The 26,160-nt window shown below is 37.8% G+C and overlaps 1 protein-coding gene across 4 annotated transcripts; it reads right to left on the reverse strand.

The window, feature by feature from the left end:
• Nucleotides 1-509: 509 nt before the first annotated feature.
• On the reverse strand, nucleotides 510-25,692 carry sts (steroid sulfatase (microsomal), isozyme S). Of its 4 annotated transcripts, XM_036563552.1 has the most exons (11): nucleotides 25,640-25,692; nucleotides 22,119-22,265; nucleotides 18,884-19,005; nucleotides 17,820-17,942; nucleotides 16,069-16,483; nucleotides 13,959-14,095; nucleotides 12,451-12,588; nucleotides 11,721-11,880; nucleotides 9,967-10,088; nucleotides 8,327-8,728; nucleotides 510-1,028 (listed from the first exon to the last, which is right to left on the reverse strand). In XM_036563552.1, the coding sequence occupies exons 2-10, from the start codon at nucleotides 22,262-22,264 to the stop codon at nucleotides 8,334-8,336; spliced, it is 1,758 nt and encodes a 585-aa protein (XP_036419445.1). In that variant the 5' UTR covers nucleotide 22,265; nucleotides 25,640-25,692; the 3' UTR covers nucleotides 510-1,028; nucleotides 8,327-8,333. The 4 variants fall into 4 exon arrangements, with proteins under 4 accessions (XP_036419445.1, XP_036419446.1, XP_036419447.1 ...); XM_036563551.1 differs by lacking the exon at nucleotides 510-1,028 and having other exon boundaries at nucleotides 7,404-8,728; nucleotides 25,568-25,671; XM_036563553.1 differs by lacking the exons at nucleotides 510-1,028; nucleotides 22,119-22,265 and having other exon boundaries at nucleotides 7,397-8,728; nucleotides 25,568-25,662.
• Between the last annotated feature and the right edge of the window lie 468 nt (nucleotides 25,693-26,160).

The raw sequence follows: 26,160 nt of genomic DNA on the forward strand, positions 1-26,160 counted from the left end.
ATTGCATGATTCTATTTGTTGAGCTACATGAGTCCTACCAGCTTTGACTGGCAAAAACATATCAAGTTTCCAAAAATCTCTGCTTTTTTAATCAACAGCAATGTTGCATACTTGTCCCACAGTGTTGAAAACTGTATAGCTACATTAACACTACATGCAATGCAGATGCAAAATTAGTTTTGGCTTGAAAGCCGAAAGGGGCATTTTAGTCTAGTACTACAGTTTAATGTTATTGGTCATGTTATGCAGAATTCTTTAGCTCAGCATTAAACCTCTGCCAGTCTGGTAATACCAGCTAACTGGAAAAATCATTTCACAACAGACCACCCCCCAAAAAACATCCTAAAGCAGCTGTAGCTTTTAAAAGTTCCTATCTTTTTTCTAGTCTGTAAACCAAAAAAATCTCTACAGTCTGTTGCAGCAACGCTGTAGAAGTTAAATAAGCATGTTTACAACAGTGATTTTTCATTTTGTCCAGTGTCTCTTAAAGAAAAACTCTAAGCCAAAGATGAGGAATCAAGGTGCCTTTTTTCATGTTTCACATGTTAAACAAATACATGCATGGCAGAGACTAGATATGATGACTTTGTTAAACCTCCATGGATAAGAAGCAACTGTAGAAGCACAGGCTGCTGTAGACTATGATGGAGAGCATTGTGTATCCTGGATTTGCGTGTGCCTCTGAGAAATCATTGGGGTGGTGGGAGCTTCAGGGACCAAGCTCAAGCGTCCTAAGGCCTTCCATAAATCATCCAAACTCAAAAAGAAAAAGTTCAGAGGAATATTCCCACTCTTTCAAGTCCTCTTTCTTTCTCTGTGACTGAGGAAAGGCAGTGGCTTGATGGCAAAAGCAAGGATGCTGGTTTGAATACTTGTCCAAGGGTGCCAAGGGATATGGATAGTAGTACGCTCAGAACTCTACGGTGCTCCTTGAGGGTTCACAGCCACGGGATTAAGCGCATGATATGCAGAGTTGCTTTTCAAACCTAGATATCTAGGCCACCATACTGTCTGGACGAATCGCACCGCTGCAAAGGGTGAGAGATTCACATACAACTTTCAATTCATTTTCTTCAAAAAAGTCATATAATCACATGTAAGGATTTACAAATGTCTTCCTTTGCAATGTAGATAAAGCACAGGCCAGAAGACACGGTCACTGTGTTATGGGCCATTGCACCAGCCCACTGTAGGCTATATATGACGTATAGCATCAAGCACGTTTGGGCTCGTCGCCGCAGAAACCACAGGACATCGCAAAAAAAAAGGTTTTGGAAAAGGAAAAGAACTGGATTTTTCAGTTCCCACTGCAGTTTTAAATCATGGGGCCTGAATTATAAAAAATTAATGTCAAGCGCTTTATAAGACACTTATTGCTCAGCAGGGCTGGTTAATGCTGGAAGGAAGTTAATGAACCATCATTGTGTTTAAGGAGTATTTAAAGAGCTTTTTATGATGTATGGGTTTAGAATCAGGTGTCTAAGGTGAGAAAATGATTAGGCCTGTAGATAATTAGTACAATATTTTCTTAAAAACTTTATCAATGATGTCACCTCAACATTATTTTTCACTTATATGTCTTTTAAAACATGAACATTTCTGAAAATCTTAATAAATTAATCAAAAGCTGCTAAATAATATAACATAGGACAATATTTAATAGTTGGCTGCTTTGCCCTGCCCTGTCTCCCGGGGCAACAGCAGCAGCATGTTGAACAAACCCAAAACAAAATAGTTCTTTCTTAACATCAGTTTATCAAATGTGTGTTTAGGTTTAAAATAGTCACAAGAATATAATGTCTGAAGTTTAGAAATGGTCAGAATGTCCCTCTGGTGTGAGCAGGTCTGCTTAAAGGAGGAATGAGTCCTCATGAAAACCAATGACCATGTTCTATGGAAATATTTTGACATGGCAGCTCTCACTTCATGATCCCTCTGTGGCCACTGTGGAGTCTAATCATACATCTGCCTGATCTTTCGTCCCTTGGTTTCCGGTCATGATTTTTGCAGTGCTATTGGATGAATCATATACATCACAGCCGTCAATCAACAACTCTGGGAGGAAATTCAAAAGGCACAGGCAGATATGTATGTGCCTGACTTTCTGTAAATTTAAATGCATTCATAAATAAAAGCAACAAAGCTTGCACACAACTGAACTAAAATCATTACCTGGTCTATATTGTGCATGTATAGGCATTTTATGGCAGTAGATGAGCTACAACTAAACACTCATGTTCTTCAATAGTAATTATGTGTGTATTTTGCACTCTTTCCTGCTTAGGTGGCAAGCTATCCTTCTTATCAGTAGCTTTACGGGGTAATTATCTAACTGAGCGCTGATTATTCTAATTGAGTGGTTTTGCTTTGTGTATGATAGCATTCTTAGCCTGTATGGGCGCTACAATAACAACAGCATAAACAAAGCAAAATATAAGACAGGCATGCAAGGTTACTTAACGCATTATACACCTGTGTTACAGTGGTGTGCATCAGCAGGGATGAAGATTGGGTAGCAACGGTTGTTAAATATATAAACACATTTATATTTGTGAGCTCCTGCTTGTGTGGGTTCATGGAGATTTGTGTGCCCCCCTGCTGGAGAAACTTCAGGAAAAGAGGGAGTTCCAAAGTTATAGTGGAGAGCTCTGGAATTCAGCTACAGATGTCTGTGGGAAAACATTAAGTATTATCTTTTTAGAATTTTCCAACTCATCTGAACCACTGGGACACTTTAACTGCTCAAAAGATGCTGAGACTTTTCCTCAGACAGCAGAGACAGTGAGGAATTTACAATATTAATGACTTTTTAATGCCACATGATTATGCTTTGGTTTAACAGTAAAAGGGAATAAAACAATGTATGTACAAAATGTTTAATATTATTTAGCAAGCTGTTTAAAATGAAGTTCAACCTTTGTAGTTCTCCTTCAGTTCTCTTTCCTACATGGTGATTATGGCATCGGAAACATAGTCATTGGCGTACTTCTCAATAACTGGCATATCTGATTACAAAATACAATTTATCGCCCAGGCCTAACTTCTTTACACACAGCACTGTTAGCCTAAATTGCATGTTGTGATAAACAGCACAGAATAAAACGAGACATCAAGTAGAATAACTCGCAATCTGTTGAGTCACATCATAGATTAGATCATAGATTAATTTGCTATTGTTAGCAATATGGTTTAGTCATAGGTATCAGGCTTGCTTTAATACTGACATTTAGCACTACACTAACAATCCTACCTGTTAAAATTACTTAATTAACTTCAGAGGCCCACTTCCTAGACATAAACTTGTCGTGGACCAAGTTGAAGTGTCAATATTGTTTGGAAATTCTTTATAGTCTAGGCTAAAGCTTAATACTTAGTCAAATCCTTAGTCCACAGGAAAATGGGAATACCAGAGCATCTCATTATTGTAATCTGGAATCTCTACACCAACCCTGGTCCTGGAGATCTACCTTCCTGCAGAAGCTAGGTCCAACCACAATCTGCCACACCTGCTCCAGCTTATTAGCTTCTTCACAAGTCCTTGACTGGCTGGATCAGATGCTTTAGTGTTAGGTATGGGGAAAACAGCATGATAGGTGAAGGCGATAAACTCTGCAGCAAAGTAGATCTCCAGGAGAAGGGTTGGTCACCATTGCTATACACTGATGAACAGTCATCAATAACTTTCAATATGTGGATGATTCAACACCTAGCGAAAAATCTTGAACACCGGAAGACCTTTATAAACAATATTAAAGAATACAGTGAAAAAAGATGGGATTTCAGCACTTGGCAGAACAAGAATAAAGGAGCTTGAAAAGATCCTCAAATGCAACGATTTGTCTCTACAAACAAAGATCAGAATTACCCAGGCTGTGGTCTTCTCTGTGATTCTTTATGGATGTGAAAGTTGGGCAATTAACAAGAGAGACAAGAAAAATATAGATGCCTTTGAACTCTGGCTTCTGAGAGGACCTTGGACAGCAAAGAAAAGAAACTAATGCGTCCTCAAACAAGCTGATTCTCATCTCTTACTTGAAGCGCAGATAACTGAACAGAATTTTATTTTGGACGCGTTCTCAGAAGAAACTATTCACTGGAAAAAAACTTTATGATTGGAAGACTTGAAGGTTAAAGAGGAAGAGGAATGGTCTAAAGACCCAAACAGAAGACAGGATACTCTGGAGAAACACTGTCCATATGCTCGCCAGGAGTCGCACACATCATAATGGTGCTTAATAATAATAATAAATATAGCCGCAAGCGACAATGAGCGGGTTCAAGCATGCAACAGCAGTACGGGCCCTTCTGCAGGTTTAGCCCATTAGGCCTAAAAAGGCCTCAAGCTTTTCGTTTAGCCCATCTTATTTATAGGCAGAGTGAACAGAACTGAAAGGAAGTCAGTTCATCAAAAGGCCTTCAGTTGCCATAAACAACGATCAGACGTCTTTAAACACATTATAGGTTTCTATTCATATGTACTGATCTACACTGGTTTGTAGAACATCCAAGAGGTTGTCAACATAGATGTCTAAACTACATGACTAATGGCAGCATTTCTCACATAGTAGCACTTCCACAGGGGATTGGTTCTATATTTAAGCCATTGATTTGATGTCGGCCATAATGAGGCCCAATGCACTCATAAGAGGCCCTATTGGTGTGAGGAGCTCAGTGAAAGTGGGTCAGAATTAGTGAAAAGGCCACAATATGGTTTCATTCTTGATCAGGGACCATATCCAAAGAGGTTCACCAAGTTTTGGTCAGAATGACCTTTTGACCTTTGTATAATAAGCCTTTGTATAGTGAAATCTTTGAATGAATAAGGCAAAATAAAAGACAAGCAGTGCAATTTTTGACATAACATGTAATTAGAAAGTTGTTCATGAGAGTGAACAGAGAGTCACATGGCTCCATTTGTTTATCTGTCGACCTTGTAATAACATTGTAATAGCATTTTAATTTATTTTTACATGTTTTTGAGTGCTAAAGCACCCCCTAAAGGCCAATCTGGACCAAAATTGGCATACACCATTACAGTCCAAATATGTAAAAGTCCTTAAAGTTTGGACATGATCTGACCAATGACTGTTGAGTTACAGCTAATCAAGCTAACAATGCCATGGTCGCAGTAATTAATTGATTGATCCACACGACCCTGAGCAGAAAAGTCAACATGTTTTTGGTAATTATTTACCTACACATGCCAAAGAATTTTTCCAGACCAAGTTTGAAAAGATTGGATCAAAATCCAGGGACTAGTTCGAAAAGTAGGCTTTTTAAACAGTTACCGATTACAAAAAAACTATGCAGTTTTGTAATAAATATGCATTTGCAAAATTGTTTGTAATAACGTACTACATATGATACACAAGGATTTTCAAGCAAACTTGTAATAAAATAGTAATAATATGTAATATGTTAATTTTTATGAATAGCGCACCCCAGGGGTAAAATTTTTTCAAACTTGACTGGTTGTTAGAAAGTGGCTATATGTAGAGACCATTCAAGTTTCATGATGATTGGTCAATGTTAAGCCTGTGAAAGGCCTGCTAAATGCTGATTGGCTGATGGCGATCATATACTTCAATGAATCAAACTGTCCTTATGGATTCACTTATAGTCTGGCCAACAGATGGTTTCTGCAAAGTTTCAGCCTGACCGGATGCACAGATGCTGAGAAACAGCCATGTAGCATTAACTCCGCCACCTAATGACATGCGCACAAAAATCGAAAGGCACCTCAGAATCTTCTCCCAAATGTGTCTGTCAAGTTTGAAATGTTTTGGCTGAAGTGTTGTTGAGTTACAGAATTTTAAATTAATTCTGAATTATTTTGAATTTATCCAGAAGGGTTCATTTGCATATGGCAGCCATGTTGTTTAGAGAAGTCAAAATGTTTTTGATAATTATTGACCTTCAGGCTCTTCTGAATTTTTTGACACCAATTATTTGAGGATTGGGCGAAAACTGTAGGACTAGTTCGCAAAAGTAGGTTTCGCATATTATGCAAATTAGCTCAAAATCTGAGTGGGCGGAGCTAAATGGTCCAAATGGCAAAGTTGTTTGTTTGGACCCATAGAACCAAGAAAAAAATGTGTCTTGTCTGGGAAAAATCTGGTTTAGGAGTTATTAGGCAAAAATGATTTTTCTGCGCTATAGCGCCCCCTTGTAGCTGACTGGGCTGATTCCTTGCGCCTGAGTAGCAGGAGGGACTACTACCTATTGACCAAGTTTCAAGTCTCTAGGACTTACGGTTTGGGCTGTGCGTTCCATTTCAGGGAAGAAAAAGAATAGGAAGAAAAATCTTGACAATTCCAATAGGTTTCAATGCATTGCATGCTTGAACCCTAACAATAAGGCTTATTCTGGATTAGAAGCTCTCTTTCTCTTTCCAATGTGTATTTCAGTTGAATAGCTTTTCTGTTCTTTCTGTTTCACTAAAAAAGTACTGTTCATAGTAATCGATCATATGCTTTTGAGGAAAAAGATGGAGATTAGGATGAAGAAAGCTGGAGAAGTCTTTCATCCAGAGGCATCACACCTATACTGCTGGTATGAATTTTTTATCCTATCCATTCAGTCGCATAAAAAGAGAGACACAGCTTCACATAACTCACAGGCCTACTGAGTCTACCTGAGTCACAATCACTGCAATAAAAATAAACTTTAATTAACCTCTGCTTCTTGTTGATTGATTGCTTTAATTCTGTGCCGATTAGAACTGAACCAATCAGGCTGCCCTCTGCAAGCACTGACAAACTATCATAGGATTGTGGGTGCAAATTAAACGCACTGTGCGTGTCGTCTTGATACCAGCACAGGCGTCAGGGAGTGACTGCGATGAAACAAAAGAATGAAGCACCACAAAACGATAATGGATTTCTTCAAACCAAAACAAGTAAAGTGGCGACTGCGACAACTAACACTGACAGGCAAATTATTTTAAAAGATGAGGAAACATCAGCTAAAGTGGGACAAACAAGCTTCATACTGCATTGCTCTTTGAGTGACAGAAAGCTGCCTGTCATTCAGCATTGGTTTTCACTGGCTTTGCATCATCATTGTAGCTGTGGTTGTAATCTGAAATCAGCCCGATTCCACCGACAAGTTGGAGGTTTTCTGTACATAAGGACAGATAAAGAGAGCAAAGAACCTCTTCTGTATTTTTTACCGAGCCCATGTTCTACATTTTTCTGGTATTTTACTGTTTTCCCTGAGGTCCACTTCTGAAGTTTCTGTGGTTTTATGTACCGAAAAGAGTCATTCAAGAGAATTCATTTTTATGTGGCCATTTTTAACCTCTCTTTATCCTGAAGGCTGGCTTTACACAGTGAAACTGCATTGTGTGGAAGTGACGGTTATACATAGCAAAGCTGCATGCAACACATTCAATTACTGCACAACATTAGCAAATAAGCAGCTAATGTTTCTTTGACACATTTAATATCGAATCAGTACAAAACAAAATAAAATTAAGTTAAGAAAATACATTTAATATTGTTCTCGCTATAAAGTCACCCTGTAATTTACTAATTTGCAGCATTTCAGCATGTTTTCAGCTGTCATTGCTGTTCTTTTATTTCTATGTCTATCTATATCTATCTTCAAGAAAGTCACATTTGTTTTTGTTTTTTTTGCAATGGCACAGGAAACTGACGAAAAGGTAAACTACCAATGTTACATAAAGTCATTCATTAAGGATCTCCTATTCAGCCATCCAGTAAACCATCTTCTGTTTTATTTCTTGCCCATCGATCTGATGAAATAAATTAAGTACACCATGCTGTTTTTGGAAGCTTAATCTTCATATGTGGACTGGGAAGTGAATGGTGTTTTGAAACTTTAACAGTGTTTACCTATAACAAAAAATGCTAATTTTGTTTTTCATGATTTGGGCCTTTTAAAAGTCTTGGTTGGTCAAAGAAAAACAATAAACACTGTTTTTAATACAAAACTATATTTCATTATTCATTTGACAAGAAGCACCATCCTGAACATAGAAAAACTGTGACGCCATTTAAAGCCATTATTTCCTAAGCACTAAGCAGTTGCTTGTCAAAGCATGGAACATACCGAAGACCACCGTTCAGAGGTTTCTTATTTAAAAACATTCAGTTCATTCAGTGCAGTGTGATTAAATGTTTTGTTGCTCTGTACAGGATTTTACTATATGTTTAAGCAAATAACTTTCTGATTACCTTAAATTACTTTCTATAAACTTCAGCACATAAACTGTCCCTGTTGACATGAGCTTTTATAAGCTTTTGGCTTTTATAAGGTCCCCCTGATGCTGGTGCAACTGAAGAAATTAGACATCTTCACAAACCTTCCTTTTAGTTGCTATGTATTTCCACCTCGGTGTCCAGAGACCCTTTCTGGTGGTCTCGTTCACACCTGCACAGCTGGCTGAGAGAGGAGCAGCATGGCTGGAGCCAGGGCTTCCACAGCAAATGGCCAGCCGAGAGTTGATCCACCATAGGCTTTACGCCCTGGCTGTGGACCCTCGCTGCCTCCACCATTACCTCCACAACGGAGGTGAAGTTAGGCTCAGTTGTTGGGGTCAGTGGTGTGCTTTCAGACGGGTCCCTGGAGAGATCGTAAAGCAGCGGAGGGTCGTGACGGGTGACGTAGCCTTCAGTGCAGAAGCAGGCGTGCGTGTGAAAGCAGGCTGTTGCATTCTCGGGGTAAAAGTCTGGAGTGAAGAAAAAGGCTTTCCATACAGAGGTACCTGTTAGAAATGGGAACAGAAGCAGCTGATTTCAGACTAAAATGTCTCGGCCATTGTTCTACCTAAAACACAAACATCAGGAAATCAAGAATTCCACCCTTTTTTCAACATTTCTGCATAATGCAGTCATTAACATGCAAGCAAAGTCATTCAGAGTGGAGTAACTTGCAGAGTCAGTGTTGTTGTGATAGGAACCAGACGTTAGAAGCACTTAATGCCTTTAGAAGGTACCCCATAGAAAACTGTAACTTGAAATGGTTATGAATATTCTCAAATTTTATGTTTTAACAAAAGTTTTGGGTTAAGCTTTTGGACTAAAATGTATTTTTTTAATTAACTCATAATCGAGTGGTACATGCAGGGTGTTGTAAGACAAAATTGTCCACCAAAGAAACCTTTTACTAATATTTACTACTTTTAGAGGTTTACTACTATTTTGTCCATTAGCAATATTACACATAAACACTCAGAAAAAAGCATGTAGTATTCATTTTGGATAGTAAAAATGACTATATTTGTGTTGTTAAAATGATGTCCCCCGGTTCCTATCACTAGCACTATAAATAAATCAGAGTCTGTATGTTTCTGTACAAATATCTGTTTCACATCAAACCACCACAGCTCTGGGATTGAATTATGCAGTAATTTTGAACAATTGGTGTAATTCCCCAGTAACTGTTAAGGTAAGTAATATTTGCTCCATTATTAAAGTATTGCTCCTAACTGTAATATATTTTCATTCTTTTTGAAAACATGATGAAGTACAGCCTTTTCACTGTGATGTTTTGGGGATTTCAATAACAAAACTCTACTTGCATTAAAATTCTTAAATAATGTGAAGCACCTGCCTACTGACTTTTTATGTCCAAAGTACAAGAAAATTGTCTGTGATAATTTACTGTATGCTGCAAATGTTGTTATATAGAAATTAGGTTAAAATTACTGGACTATTCCTTTAACAGAAGTAAAGAAGGCCATAGTACATGTCTTTTTCTCAAGTCAATAAAAAATATCCAAATTAATAAACAAACAGTGAGCAAATAATAGGCAAATCTGTTGATTGTTGCTTACTGTAATGGGAGGCATAATCGTTGTTTTAAAACATTAAATTAAAATGATCACAGAAGAATCATCTATTGCAGTATACATAAAAGCAATTATAGTTTAAAGATTATATAAAAGAAAATTCCCATTTTGTAACATAAATCATATATTTATATATGCATGGTGAGGCTCACTATTAGCAGGGTGCCATCTCACAGCATTCAGATGGCCATTGCAGTAATGGAAGAGGAACTCGTGTTCAGAACGCTCCACTCGACCCTGCAGCAAAGGCATGAGGTCTTGGCCATCGATCTGCCTAAAGCACACAGAGACAGAGACAGAGACAGAGAGACAGAGGCAGAGAGAGAGAGAGAGAGAGAGAGAGAGAGAGAGAGAGATTGGGTATTTCCAGCAGTGTGGGTGGTAATCCTAAATTTTAAAAATTCTATATTGTACTGTATATGAGCTCTCTGTACTAAAGACCAAGGCATCTGACTCCTGACCCATGACCTCCTCCTCACTTACCAGCTTTCAGAGTTTACTTTTTAGATCTGGCAAAACTTTTATGCAGCACTCTGACTACAGATTGGTGGCTGCTACTCTTTAAATTTAGGGGTGTAAAAATCCAGCTGTCGATTCAAGTGGATAGATTTTGTAATTATAGATTGGATTATAAGTAATTATAATAATATTCAGTAATGTATGCAATAATTTTTTGGCCAAATAAAAAAAAAATGAAACAGAAAAATCAAAACAAACAAGCAAAGAAACTAAGAAAAAGGCTTGTTTTACTGTTTTAATTGCCTATATTGCACTAAATAGTACTATTTCTTAAAACACACTGAATTTGCAAATTCATTATATAAAAATTATATTGAATAATACCAAAATAAGCAAATTCAATCATGGTGAAATAAGGTTACATGACGGACTGAATCATTTGGTAAGTAACTGTTACTTTATCCAGTCACTGTGAGATCAGAGATTTTCACCAGTGGCTTAAAACAGACAAGATTAATATTAATTTTAGTTATACACATAGGTAACTAAAACTTAACTGCACTGAATTTGCTGGCTGCTTCAAAAAGAATAGTACCAAATAAATAGTACTGCATAAAAAGGCCACCCATTTGTTTATTCAAACTCCAGTCAAAACAGCCGTTAAGTATAAGCTATGAAGCAGGAAACATATATTTAACAGAAAATTACAGAGAAGGGTCCAACACGAGATTAGATATAAGATGCATAAGAAAGAGGAAAGTGAAAATAAGTGAAAAAATAAGGGTTTCCAAAACTGGAGTTCAAAAATCTATTGAAGTTTTAGAGAAAATGGGTCCTAACAAGACCTGGTAGACCACCAAACTGTCCTCATCAGATAAACAGCACTTAAAGCTTTCATCTTTGAGAGAGAAGAGAAAATCTAGCTGTAATAAAGGCAATTTTTTTCAGTAATAAATACTGAAAAAACTGATATCACTATTTAGTTGTTAAGGCTTCTGTTTAAGTTTCTGTCTTCTGCTTTTTTCCTGACACTGAAAAATCATTATGTTTAATGGCCATTTTGACTAGAAATTTAGACTTTTTCAGTGTGGCATCAGTACTGTAAGGTTTTCTTTGGTGTAATTTTAAAGAACAGAACTAAACAGTCCAGTCCAATAAAAACAAGCCACTGAGTATCAGTACTTAGTGAGCATGAGGTCATTGACTTTCCTAATGGTACACTAAATAGCATCTGACACTGTGATACTGCGATATATATTATTATAAAGGAAAATACTGTGATATTGAATTTTATCAATACCACCCAGCACTTGCTTAAATTCTGTTTTTCAGAATCAAATGAGCCAAACACCACAGAGGATAGGATACACCACAGTGACCCAGATTTGTGCAAGCTGTCATTTTGAGTGACAGATGACAACTGAGCTGCTGGGTGGCAGAGGCTCACCTGTCATTGGGAATACTAGCTCCTGCTAAATTCACCACACCAGGGAAGACGTCCATGTTACTGGTGGGCTCATCAATAACCTTTCCTGCTGGTAGTTGACCAGGCCAGTGGAGGATGCCCGGGACTCGAATGCCTCCCTCCCAATTGGTTGACTTCCCTGCTACTCAAAAAAGAGAGGAAACACAGTTAGCATTTGGAGCTAATTACATGAAAAGCGCATTTTCGAACTTTGATATTTATTAAAATATTCATTTCAAGAACTCTTGAACACTCTTAGTGGACACTTGGCATTTCAAATGAAATATTTAATTAAACGTGAAGCACATCCCCTCCCACATGCACACAGAAAGAGAGAGAGCGCTAGCATTTTCCCATCTTTTTCAGCTTGGTGATTAAAAAATGAGGATCTGTAATCACAAGAATATATCTCCTTTTACGCTGGCCCTGACAAGTTAGGAATAAAATGAATGATGTGAAGTTAAGAATAAAGTGAATGATGAAGCTTTATAACTACACAATAAAAATGACTCTAAATAGTGCATTTTCAGATTATTTTTGTTCTTAAAATTCTTGAAATATTTAAAAAACACCTAAAATAAACGTTAACACAATCATAACACAAAAATATTATTATGACAATTTATTCCAAATATTTGGAGAGTGAATTACATACAACTTTCTTTGTACATTTATGTTCTACTCACTGCTTATTTGCCTCAGATATACTTACCCTTATAGATGCCACTGTGGCCTCTGTGCACCTCCCCATGGATTGATATCTCCTCTAAGTGTGGACCCTGGTCTGAGGTCAGGTAAACCAGCGTCTTCTCCTTCAGTTTCAGCTGCTCCAATGTCTTCATTATTTGACCTAAAAGCAGCAAAAACACAACATATTTATTCTATTCCAGAATGTTCTACTTAATAGCCTTTGGTCGAAACCACTGCAAAGCAAACTTTACAAAAAGTAGGCGAAAACTCTATTCAACCTGATAAGCAATTGTAGCCCAGCTTTGTCAAACTACCCACATTTAGCATGTGTTATCAATTTCAAACGTGTGTTTGTGTGAAAGATCACACTGAGCTACGATGTAGGTTGCTGGCAAATTCATTGTTGTCATTTCAAAACCTGCCAAGCTTTGATGAGGTGCAACACAGTCCAGCTCATTAGCATACACTCTCAGCAAGGGTTCTTTGGCTTGTAACAATAGTAGAACCTTTTTAGGGTTCTGTACGTAACCATTTACAACTGGTTTTCCATCATAGAGACGAACCACTAGACCACGGAAAGAACAATTTATGTATTCAAATGAGTGATTCATGGTTCTATACAGAACCATTGCCTTTACTAAAGAATCCTTGAAGAACCAATTTGATTTACCTCAAAAAGACTTTACCTTTAAACATGTTATGGAAGATGTTATATGCTGTTATGAGTTGTCATGACAGATTTTGTTCATGTCACATACAAAGTTTTGCTCAGCTGAATCAACCATTATAGCATCTGTCATGACAATTAACAGTAAAGGTAACATAACACTGTTGCATTACTGAACAATGTTATGTAGCAGGCTTGAAGTAAAGTATTACCAATTTTTCTTTTGTTCATCAGAAATGATTGTGTGCAAAATGGTTTGGAAACAGCAGAGCAGACTGAAAATCTGAAGTAAAACAAAGAAAGAGTTTGCAAGCTTTTGAACAAAGCCAGAATTACCATTACTGACATCGGGCCAGAATAAAGGAAATAATTTAGAAACTACATATTAATTTAGACATGCATTATGACCTGGGTGGAAATGTGAGAAAAGATAGAACTGTTTGTTATGAAAACAAAATTTTAGTACCTCCCACACAACGCAGTTAAGAAATTGATTGGATCTTGGACGGATCTAGCTTGGATCTAGCTCTATGGAGACCTTCCTTATTTTGCCAGCCAGCTTGCTGCTGTGGTAACCACTCGGAATTCAACTAACACACTGCATTATTTAAATCATTTCTATCATTATGGTCTGTGAATGCACCACATGGTCATATATGACTACAAGATTTATCTGTTATATAAAACGAAGACTATTATGCTGCTGCTGTTGTCACGGTGACCTTCATAATGAATGCCCATTTTCTCATAACGCTTTTACTGCAAACAAAGAATAGTGCTGGTTCCTCCACTTCGTACACAGAACAAAAGTCTTGTGACATTTTCCATCAAAAGTTTTGAAGTGTAATGTCCACAATCAGTACCTACACTCCAGTCCACTTCCATGACTGCGTCGCCATAGAGACCGCTGAGGCTCTTGCCACGAAAGCGTGGAGAGGCGAAGAGAGCCGTGTGGACTTGGAGGAAAGAGAAGAAGAGCAAGAAGGGTCTGTCTGAGTTCCTGATGAAAAAAAAAAACGTAAAAATGTTGAAAAAGCTTTAACAGTGGGAATCTTTACACAGCGTTGTCTCATCACTGCTGACATTACAGAACAAAGTTAGGCAGGAAATGTTCTACTGATTTCATAGCAGTAATAATACATTGTTGGCTATCTTACCTACAGCACACACCTTATGACAAACATCCCTGCTGACAAAGCAAACAGATAAGAAACTGCAAACAGCTAACAGCTACCCATCACTACACACAAAAAAATGACATTTTTCCTAATCTGTCAAAGTAAATAACAATGTAGTCTACCTAGATTACCTTTAAATTTAATTTGCAAACATTTAAAGGAACAGTTCCGTGTTCAGTGTATGACTGAAACTCAGTCAACACGGGTTTGACTCATATTTAAGTAGGGGATGTCCCAATGAAATGTTTTTGCCCCAATCTTATCCTTTACCCCAACGATTCCAAATCTGATCTGATATTAGTATTTCTGTAGATAACACAGATGCATGCCTACAGCCTTTGTGCTTATGTTGCCATAAATCCGTGTATACACATGCTACAGGTGTAACGAATTAGTGAGAAATTAAGCAATAATTCTATGATAACTTTATTGCTTTTCTATGTAGTTATTTTATTTGGCTACTTCACCGTTTTATATCACGGAAAGCCTCAGTGAGGGCGAAATGCAGTCCAGGTTCAGCTTATTCATAGTCGAGCTAAAGAGAGGGGAGCAGATGATCAGGAAGCTTTTGAAGCTACAGGCTCTTCTGAACGCAAGGAGGACCACCCTAGAAGCAGCTCGGCAGGTACCCTGCTCGGACCTGCTACTAAACTCAAAGAACAGGTTGCAAGGCAGTGGGAAACAGATCACTTCCACTCTGCTGAATGTGGCTCTCAGTCTGCGGTTTAAAAGGTCACTGACTAGAGTGAAATTCACCCCCTGGTTAGACCAGTCTGCCTGAGAGCAGCCATGATGCCACTGCACTGACGTTCCTCTCCTCATCCGCTGCCAGAACTCACCACACCAACCACTTTCAAGGCGCTAAGCTCCCTGGTTTTAGCATCAAGAGCCATCAAATACTCTTACAATTAGCTGAGACTTGATCATAGTGAAATTAAATGAGCAGTAATTGAATAAGTATCACTTTACTTACATATTCGAGGCGATTCATTTGTTCTGCCTCCTTGGTATAGCAACCACTTACCACAAATTACCACTTAGCATTTTTCTTATTGTCCAATAATTGTGGTCCCACATGTGATTTCTTCAGCGGAAACATAGAAAGTGGTGCAGTTGTGCTCTGAAGCAAGGTGATGTGGGTGTCTGCTACGAATTTATAATGTTTGCAACAAAACCAGCTGTAATTTACTTATTTTTTAAACTTGCAATATTTAACTGTTCTATCTACTAGGTTTTTGCTAAAGAAATGTGCTGGCGTTTAGGTTATACTTGTATGGCTTGAAAAAGATGAAGCTTCAGAATACTACATAGAGAAACAAATAGTAATGTCAAGATCGAATACTCTAGTATTAACTTATTCAGGCAAGTCTTTCAATTTATGTAGGTTATGTAGTAGCGAAGCAGGCTAATCCTGTCACTCAGCTGTTACCACCAAATGTGTAATATGCATGCACTCACATTTTTCACCAAAGCCAGCCAGCTTAACTGGTAGTGAAGATATTACCAGTTTTTTATCTTCTACTTTTAAACAGTTCCTCACCACAAACATTCACGCCATTTGTTAACATCTAACAATGTGCCTCACTGTTGCACATTACGGACACTGTCCATGACACCTCTATGACAGTTCTCTAACTAGAGCACAATGCGCTAAAAAAGCTTTTTGCTTTTTAGTTGTGCTTAATATACTTGATAATAATACATTAATATATGACTTAATAAGCCAATCAGATTGGGACATCCCTATTTTCAATAAGTTTTGCATTGAGTTAGTAAAAAATGAGCATTCTCAGACCTCTCCAGAAACTCGACCGCTTCACTGGTCATCCTCTGCGTTAGATTTTCTGACACATATGGCTGCTCCACAACCTCCTCCCCTCTCATCAGGAAGCAGTTAAAGTTGGGGAAGGTGAGGATGAACAAGCCAAACAGAGCCAATGCCATGATCAATAATGCCACCAGGCCCAGCGTTAGCCTTCGGGATATGGCTATAATTCCAGTAGCATGGAGGAAGAAGAGGGTGGCCAAAGCAGCACCCAGTGTGCCGTAAGGGATGTGGGCATGGATGTTATAGAAAATGGAGCCGTGGCCTGGCTGGCAGTCCCGTAGGTTGGTCAAGGTGATTCCATAAAAGTGGTCGAAGCCATGTGCTTTTGGGTGGTGGCAGTGGTCACTGCTATGTTCACAGTTCAGGCCCAAGTGCCACTTGCCTGTAGAGAAATTAGAAAGTGTTTTAAAAAAGACAAAAAAACACGAACCTTAAAAGGCTTTTTTTATATAAGGTGTATTATCCAGTATCTGCTATGAATTATTCAGCACTTAAAAATGACTATACTTGGTTCTCTGAAGAAGGGGTTTGCAACTTTTTTGCAATAGAAAACTCCTTCTGTATGATAAACTGATTTATTCCATCAAGCCATGTAAAAAAGAAATCAACACCATTACAAAAAGAGATTGACACCATTAAAAAAAAAGAAATCGACACCATTGAATATATTTAATCTATACATGTGTGCATATACTTTAATATACTTACATATTTGTCAACATATTGGCAAAATTTAAATGCTATAAAATGATGCAAGTTCCTGTTTGAAGTGGGGCTTGAACCCTGGTCTCCCACAGGGGAAGCATGAATGTTATCCACTACACTACGTAGTAGGTGTGAGAGATGCCATGAATTTATTCAAAAAGGAGTGCCTAACTAATATAATAACAGAAATAATATTTTTCTTGATAGCTTCAATAAAGGTTCGATTATCCTTGATTACCAAGTTAGACTCTTTTAACTACGTGGCAGCTTCAAACATTTGTCCATGCTTCCTATCTACTTTAAATAACCAGGTCAATAGACATTATGCATTAATAATTAAGCAGCCTAGTGACACTGTGGCATCTCTCATATCTTCATTCTGTTGGTTCAAGTTTATACTGGCTTTGACAGTATAAGTGCGAGTGATAGTAGGCTACCTTAGTTTGCCATGTACAATGCAGGAAACGTGATCACTGCTGTGGTCATGCTATTTAAAAAAATAATAAAACTGCAGATCCTCTGGACGTACATCACAGACCTTTCGGTGAATGGTTCTTTGAAGAAGCATTTCGTAAATGAGATGTGCTAATGTGAAGAGACTTTTAAAAGGCTTTACAGGTTTTACAAAACCTCCGCATAAGGACCATTTAGAAACCTTTAATTTTAAGAGATTATTATGTTTAATTATTAGAGCAAGGAACTGAAGTCTGGACCTGACTAGTTCATAGAAGTTAGGAAAAATAAAGTCAATGATGCCTGAATGAATGCATTTGCACAATAATGTGTGTACGTCATTTGCATGATACAAATGGTTCTTGCTTTCTACTTATTATCACAAATATTCTATCTGAAAAAATACATGAACATTACAACTCTCTGAGTTTGAATGTCTACCCTTAGGGTAAATAAAAGAACACATCAATTGATTTGTAATGTTCCAAACCAAATGAATATGGCACATTAAATCTCTTTTGTAAACGAATGTTTTGTATGATGTATGATATGCTGGATACCAATTAGAGCAGTCACGTAGCCCTGCTCTTTGAGGATCCTGGCGAAAGTGAGTTCCTCTTGAGGAAGTCCACCAGAAGCTGCAGAGATGATATATACCCCAACACGGCCACGAGCGGCCATTCCTGTACCAAAGTGACACAAACAAACCAGATCATTTAACAGCTGAATGTATTAGCTGAATGAGTCCCAATCTGGAGACAGGCAACAGTGATTAAACAGCAAATACTAAGACTCGCCAGAAAAAATAAAGGAAAGGACACATATCATGGAAGACTGAATTTTACTCCCCTTTATTTGTTAATAAGAGAGTTTGATGTAGTAAGCAAATACTGCTATCACTCCACAGTCTATATTTTGAAACTAAACCATGTCCTGTTTCGAATCAACTGTTTTTGAGATGTCACAGAAAACCCAACACACTCACATATATCTGTTTATTCATATTACAGAAGTGTAGCCTTGCCCATTCTTACTGACACTAGGGTAGCAAATCAGAAAAGAGGCCACTGACCTATATCAATTTTAAGGGGCACAGCAGCAAAATCAATTGTTAAATGTAAGGGATGAAAAAAAAGAGGTTGCAAAATGTTCATGGAAGTTAATGAGTGTTTTTGTACATAAACAAATGTCATAAATTGACCTCAGTAGGAAGAAATGTAGCATACATGGCCCCTTTAACGTCAAATAAACGTATCTATACAGAATTAGATGTCATTAAAAGGCAGTCAAACATCTTTTCAACATTTATTATGTCTAGTTTTGGTTTCCTGGACAGGGAGACAAAGCTTAGTCCTGGACTAAACAGCATTCTGAATGCAGATTCTCCACTGAAAGGAAAATGTAGCCCAGAACTAGGCAGGAAAAATGACCTGTAGTCCGTCTTCTAACAGATAAGCTACAATAATAGAAAGACAGAGGGAGCTCTTATGTTCTGGTGTCTTCAGCATCATAGGGCTCTCAACACTCTCGAGACCACATGAACATTCTGCTTATTACACAGACTCTAAATTCTAAATTACACCCCTTCAGTAAAGTGCATTTCTGAGAGCTACAGGCTCCTGACCTGACCGTATGGGGTATCTGCCCGTGAGGAAGGCTGCCCTGCTGGGAGTGCAGAGGGGGGAGGCAGCGAGGTGCTGGGTCAGCTTCACCCCATCCCGTGCCAGCATGTCAATGTGAGGCGTCCTGCAGTGAAAATCACAAAATACAGTGCTTACCAGCAGAGCTGCTGCAGTCAGGCAGATTAAGGGAATTTGTATCTTCTACTCTGCACTGAATGATCACTGTATTTAGCAATAATATTCATAATATAACAGTACATAACACACATCACACCTTTTATGAATATTTGTGGTGCTGGTAATAATTTAGTATTGATTTAAATCATAGTTTATTATGTTACTGAGAAATGTGGACACAAATCCGTGATCCTGCATGTTGTCGTCATTCTCACTGCCCACTGAACTGTACTGTTACCCTTCTTAGCGGGGTACCAAGCATGCCAAGACAGAATTTGTGGTTGGAGCTACAAAACAGTGGTCCAAACTCAGTCATCATGAGTCATCACTTAGAAACTAGCCAAAATTGCTGTCATCACATAAAACCAAATGCAGAGCAAACGGTAATGACAATTTATCAAAATTTTCGCACAATTAGGTGACTAATGTGTAAACAAAGTCATTCAGTGGTTTGATATGACTTGATAAAAGCTCTGTTCTAAAATAGAACAGGATAGTTAACAATGGTGAACCAGGCATATGAGGAGTTAACTGCCAATAAAAGCTACCTCACAGAAAGTTATCACATGAAATGATTACGAATACACTGCCTGATGTGTGAGACAGTTTATGACAGTTTTGAGATCAGATCTGGGCCTAAAATGTTAAAGTCATTCATAGTGGAGATGTTAATGCAGGTCATTATAGAGCAAAATAGTATGCAAAGAATATACAACAAAATGTTATTTGGTTGTTCTGATTTGCCCTGTTCAAGTTGAGGCATGCATTAAATGCAGTTAATCAGACCTAATTATGTTTTCTTTTTAATGACACATGCAGATGGTCACTGTTCCAAGCAATAACAACATGAATTTTATGCTCTGAAAAGCATGTTGTATGTAATGGCAACATCCAGACGTGCATTTATTATTGTAGTATGTATAGTATGACTGTATGCAGTTTTGGACGTAGTCAATGTGGCAAAATCCATCACGATAACAATTAATACTGTCATATTGCCTATCCTTGGTTCTTTTCTGTGCTGTACTGCACTGGCTGGTGAAAAAAATGCCTTATAAACACTGAATACAAAAATGTAACACTTGTGATTAAATTATTTCAATTTCAGTATGCCATTCAGTATCTCATATCACATTTAGTGGATGTCTTTTTATGTCATGCTATCCCTGTACACACTTGGAGATAAAAGATTCTGATTCTGATGGAGGATTTTGTGACTAACCAGGTATACCTAAGCGTTTATCTCCTTTCTACACCAAATGTTAAAGACTAGAGAGCACAAAAAAACAGCATTATATTAAATCTGACTTCATACAGAACTGCATCTCATTCAGTGAGTGATTATCTCTGTACCATCTCAAACATTAATCCTTATCATATGAGCTACATTACATCCCATTTCCATCTAATGCATAGAGAACAGTGTCAAACGCATAATCACCCAATACATATGCAACCACAAATGTATAATATATCAATCTTCACTGCCTCCCCCCAAATGTTTTCCTCTCCTTTTTCTCTTTCTTTGTAACTCCCTCTTGTATCCCGCATTGCAGAGACCAGTGACCATGCCTTACTACCAAGGATGAGCTACTATGAAAGCTGGACAATACATTTTGTGCTAATCTTCAGTCTTGCTATTGGAAGCTCTCTGCGCTCAATCTTAGACTTCATGCTCCATTTTCACACAACTGCTGACAGAATGTCCAGCGGAAACTTTCAAAAAAGAACACTCCAGATTTGTAAGACAAGTTGGAAAAAGAAGAACCTCATCAATTCTAAGGATGAGCATTATAACCCTTTTTGCTTTTGCATATCCACATTTTTAATAAACAAGCAAAATTTTTACACCGTTGTGAATTAAAACTAAGGCTAAGTGCATGGTCCAGCTTTCAGTTTTATTTCCCTTAATTTGAAGTTTAGGGTAACGAAAGGTGTTCTTTCTCTTTACCCTAAACTACAAATTAAGGGTGGGGAATATGATGATTGTTGAAACTGATAAAATGCTATTGTTGTTGTGAGTATATCACAGGTATCATCAGTATTTCTAAAACACTGAACAACTGCATGTATCATAAAAGGACAGATTTTTATCATCTTTTTTTTTAACTGTTTAATTTTGACTCTGTTTCTTCTTAAAGTGGAATTTCTTGGATTTGTTAATGTCCCAGCTCAGATTCCTTTACAGTGGTGGTGATAGGAACCAGAGGTCATGATGTCTACAAGTTAAATACAGCCATTTTACTTACAATCCAAAAGGATCAGTGAATCTTCATGTGTCTTTTGAGTTCTATATGTCCTGCTGATATTGGTAAAAATATAATAAAAAAAATTGGGACTATTTTGCCTCAGAACACCCTACATGTACCTCTCTGCCATGAATGCATTTTAAAAAAGAATGCATTTTAGGCCAAAACCTGATCCCCAAACTGTTCTAAAACAATGTCTCAGACATGGGCCAGCATATTTGTAACTGCTTTCTGTCAGGTAGCTTTTAGAGGTATTAAATTCTTTGACGTTATGGTTCCTATAACCACCACTGTGAACAAATCTGACTCAGAACAGCGTATGTTTCACATAGAATCATAGTCTATTGTCTATTTTGAATTGAAAAAGGCATTTGCTGTTTTATTTTTGTTGAAATATGGAACCATATTATTCCTTTTGGTGAAGGGAACAAAAGCATACAGTCAGAATGTTTCCAAGGTCAAAACTGATTTCTCATTTTGGACTGATTTTTTGATTCAGATTCAAAACTTCACACAGCTTATATGACCCTGTGTAGGTATAGATCTAGTTATTGGAACATCAGACTATATGAAAACCTTTCAAAGCACTTGATTAAACTATACACTTCAGCCTTGATAATCTTTTCTGCCTTGGGTTATAAATTCTGATCGTTCTGTTGCTCAGATTTGAAAGCCTGATGGTTGTCCTTTGAGGCTGCTCTTTAAGTTCCAGACAGAGATCATGCTTTGTACAGCTGAGCTGCCATGTATGAAAAAACCTCAGTCGCAAAAGGTCTGAAATGAAAGCCGACAGTGACGCCAAGCAGCCTACTTCAGAGTTGTGTTTCCATAGCATCCAAGGTCTCCTATTCCCAAATCATCCACCATTATCAGCACGAAATTAGGCTTCGAAATACCCTGAGCCAAAGGCGCAGGGAGCAGCAAGCCGAGGGAGAGCAGGATCCACAGAGATTTCATTCTACGTGAGTCAAAAAAGAAAGAAGACAAGCCTCATCAAAGCCTCATTCTTTGTCAACATTCTTCTTTGCTATACATGTACTAGTGCCGTGGGAACTATAGTAACAAGGGCAATTTATGTCACAATCTCTGATAACATGAAGATCCAGAGGCAGACAGATGTATCTGTTAGCCAATATCGATGTTCTGTGGTTTAGTCGGTATCAACAAAACACAGATGTTACTTTTAATATTGTAACAGAAACAGCTGATCTAAGTAATTACATATCAGTCAGTAAAGCACAGTGGGCATTATATACACACATGTATATATAATGTGTGTGTATATATATATATATATTATATATATATATATATATATGAAATCTTTTTACTGTGGTAATAGTAAAAACAAAACTGAACGATATATAGGTAAACCTACATCAATATTGCTTTCTACCACTAGCCCTGCGAATCCGGCAAAACAGTGCTAAATGTTGTTTCAAGCCTTAATTGACTGAAGTTGGCTTCATATTCAGCAGTTTTTGTTCAAATTTTCCATTCCACTTTAAATGGACAAGCAATTACATTCTTGCACCTTTACAGCAGTGGAACGAGAATTGCCAACCTCAGCTTTGTTTCATTCTCAAGTCATTTGTCTCATACATGCGTCCTGTACACTCGTACCTCCAACCATAAAACACTGCTGGAATTTGGAAAGTATTACAGTCGTTCACTCTGTCAGTACCAGCTTGCTGTGTGAAAACTAACCAAGTCAAGGGGCTTCTCAGGCAGTATGAGAAGAAACACAGTAAACGTTCTGTCCATGTTAAGCTAACTCCAACAGGCTGGCCATTTCTTCATGTCCAACTGTTTGTACGTTGCACTATCTAGGCTTATTTATGGAACACCGATTTAATGGTTATGACAAAACTCATACCTGAGCAAGAATTTCAACTAGTATATAGCAAGAACTGGTATAATACTCACCACTAGCTTAACCTGTTAAGGCCAAATGCGTTGCTGCTGACACTCTGTTTAAACTTAAATAACTTTACAACAGTTTGCGATATCAACAAATATCCTGCTAAACTAGAGAAACTGAGCTTTCTGACCATGTGCCATATGTGGTATTGTGTTTTGTATATCCTCCACTGCATCTGCAGTCATATGCATTCCCCACCCATGGGATTACATTGTGTACTGATCAGAGCTCAGTCAAAAATATTATTATATGCCCAACCAGCCACTTTCTGGCTTAGATTCTAAAGGTTAACTAAAATTAGTGAAGTCTGTTTAATTTTTGTCTATGTTACATAATATGAGGCTATACCATTAGATATTGGAATTTTTGACTTTTAAATTAAAAGTGTAAAAGTCAACATGAATCAGAATTCATAGAGCATTTTCCTCCTGTACTGTGACATATTTACAGGTGAAAACATGGTATCTGGGAGGGTCTCAGCTAGCTAAGCTTTTAAGTTATGTGACAAGTAAACTGGAGGAAAGAGGAGGGTGAAACATGATATTATTGGTTAATATTATTTTCAACATAAGCAAAGATTAGATGACTTTTTCAAGGTGGTCAAAAGTCGTTACATTTTGATGGAGGCTCGAGAAAAGCAACAGTGTTGAATCATGCTTTTTTACAACCAGGGACATGAAATAAAAAGGGGAAAGACATCAAATTAATTTTCAAGCTGTCTTTAAGAAAGATCTGATCATTGGCTATTGATGTGCTGAGGGAGGACACAAAACCATGCAGTGCTGGAACCACTGTTTCACGCATATCCTGATAAGATACTCATATCCAAGTATGCTCCACACAATTTGTTTTTCAGGATAAACACGTTCAGATACTGCAGTGAGTCCAGGTTAAATCTCAGGTACAGCAGGGCACTTCAGCACATCAGCAATGTGCTTTGTTTCGTTTTCTCAGCCAATGCCATCAGATGGTACTTGGATGATGACGTGTGGTGAAAATGAATTGCTTCTATTAAGATGTTGCTTTATGTTTGCTGAAGTGTTTCTGATTCATGACATCATTGTGGATTTGACTGTGCATTAAAGAAAATTCATAGTAGTTATGATGTCATACAAGGTCTAAAATAGATTCTGAAAAATGGGTGTCATGTTTTTTTCAGGCCTCTATTTCAGCCTTAAAATGGAGGAGCACTGACAAGGATTTTAAATCACCAACATATGTGTTGCGTTTTATCAGCTGTAATGCATTTTCTAGTGTGGAAGAAGCTTTTTCCCACTTTATGTATCTAACTGAACTGAAACACATAGGTTTGGGGGAACTGATATTGAAGTATTGACACGATTCTGACATTATTTTTTAATGTGTCTCTGATGCCGAATTACATTATTGGAACAAATAAATGCGTAGAATCTGTAGAACAGGAGCAAATGGTTTTTGTTTGCCCTGTATAACAACACTAATGAAGAGGCTTTCAAATATAATTAAAAAATATTAGCCATATTTACTGTTTTTTCATTCTAGAAACTGCTAAGAATTCCCTTCTTTGTGTGCACAAGACGACTTTTAAAACTATTGGGAGTGATACCAGGACATTAGCCTCTGTATTACTTGCTATCAGATTGCAATAAATAAATAAATAAATAAATACATGAATACATCGAGAACAAAAACAATTTAAAGGTCTGATGTGACATGTACACTGAAGAGAAACTTACAGACTTGAATTTCTTTACCATAGTCTTCATGGGAACCAGGGATCACGATCTTAAACTCAAATGCAGCCTTAATTTACTGTCCTAAACACCAGTGAGTCTTCTGAGGTTTTATATGTAATGTTAACAATGGTAAAAAAGTGCCTCACAACATCCTGCATGTACCTCTCCACCATGAATGGTTAGAAAACATACGTTTTAGGTCAAGCATTTAATATAATGGCTTTCTGTGAGGGAGTTTTTAGAGGCACTAAACCCTTCAGACGTCTGGTTCCTATCACCGCCACTGTGAACAGTTCTGCCTCAGCATTTTTCAAAATCACTCAGAAAGACTCTGATTACATTATGCAAACATTTTGAAAAACTGGTGGACGTGCCCGTTAATGGTATCACATATAACTAACTTATAAGTAACCCGTATTCACTTTAAGCAGATGTTGAAACACAGCAGGGAAGGAAACAGCGACATACGTGAGTAAAGACCTGCAGATAAAGCGCTACAATAAGCGGAACATCACCGGAGTCGAGTCAGTGGTCTTGGGGAAGCGCGCCCCATTTCAACGCTACTAAATTCACGATAAAGCCTTAATGTACGCTTCATTAGCGCCCTAATGTGGCGCGTTATACCTTTTAAGCCCGCATTAGAATGAAGTGCAGTACAGAGTGCCCGGTTTGAGCTCTGCTGAAAAGGCTGCTCACCTTCAGGTCAAACTTCACCAACTGCACTTCAGCGAAACTGACAAATTCAAAACAAGGAAGCCTGGTGTCACGTGCTCCGCGCACGACATTGTGATTGGACAGGCGACTCGGCTGGCTGTCCAATCATCATCGGGATACCTGTCACATTGAAATAACGCTCACTGAGCGAGGAAAGTGCGGCGTTTCTAATACTAGCGTTCAAAAGTGCTGAGTCTCCGTTTTTCAGCAAAATAATAAAAATCTCTACAACTTCACACGTTTCTGCTGATGTGTAGGAAGCTGTAAACCATGGAGAAATCTTTAGATATGTCCAGAACAATCAACAGATCTGTAGATGATCCTTAAATGAGTGAAAAAGCTGCAGAATTGAGTTATCCAATCTAGTACCAGAAACGTGGTAATAAACCTCAGGCTAACTGTTATTAATAGATAACTACGCAACACTCTGAAAAAAAAAGATAGTTCTTCAGGGGTTCTTTAGTAAGGACAATGGATGTATATAGAACCATGAACACTCAGAG

Source organism: Colossoma macropomum, unplaced genomic scaffold, assembly GCF_904425465.1.
Source record: "Colossoma macropomum unplaced genomic scaffold, Colossoma_macropomum, whole genome shotgun sequence".
Classification (NCBI taxonomy): Eukaryota; Metazoa; Chordata; class Actinopteri; order Characiformes; family Serrasalmidae; genus Colossoma; species Colossoma macropomum.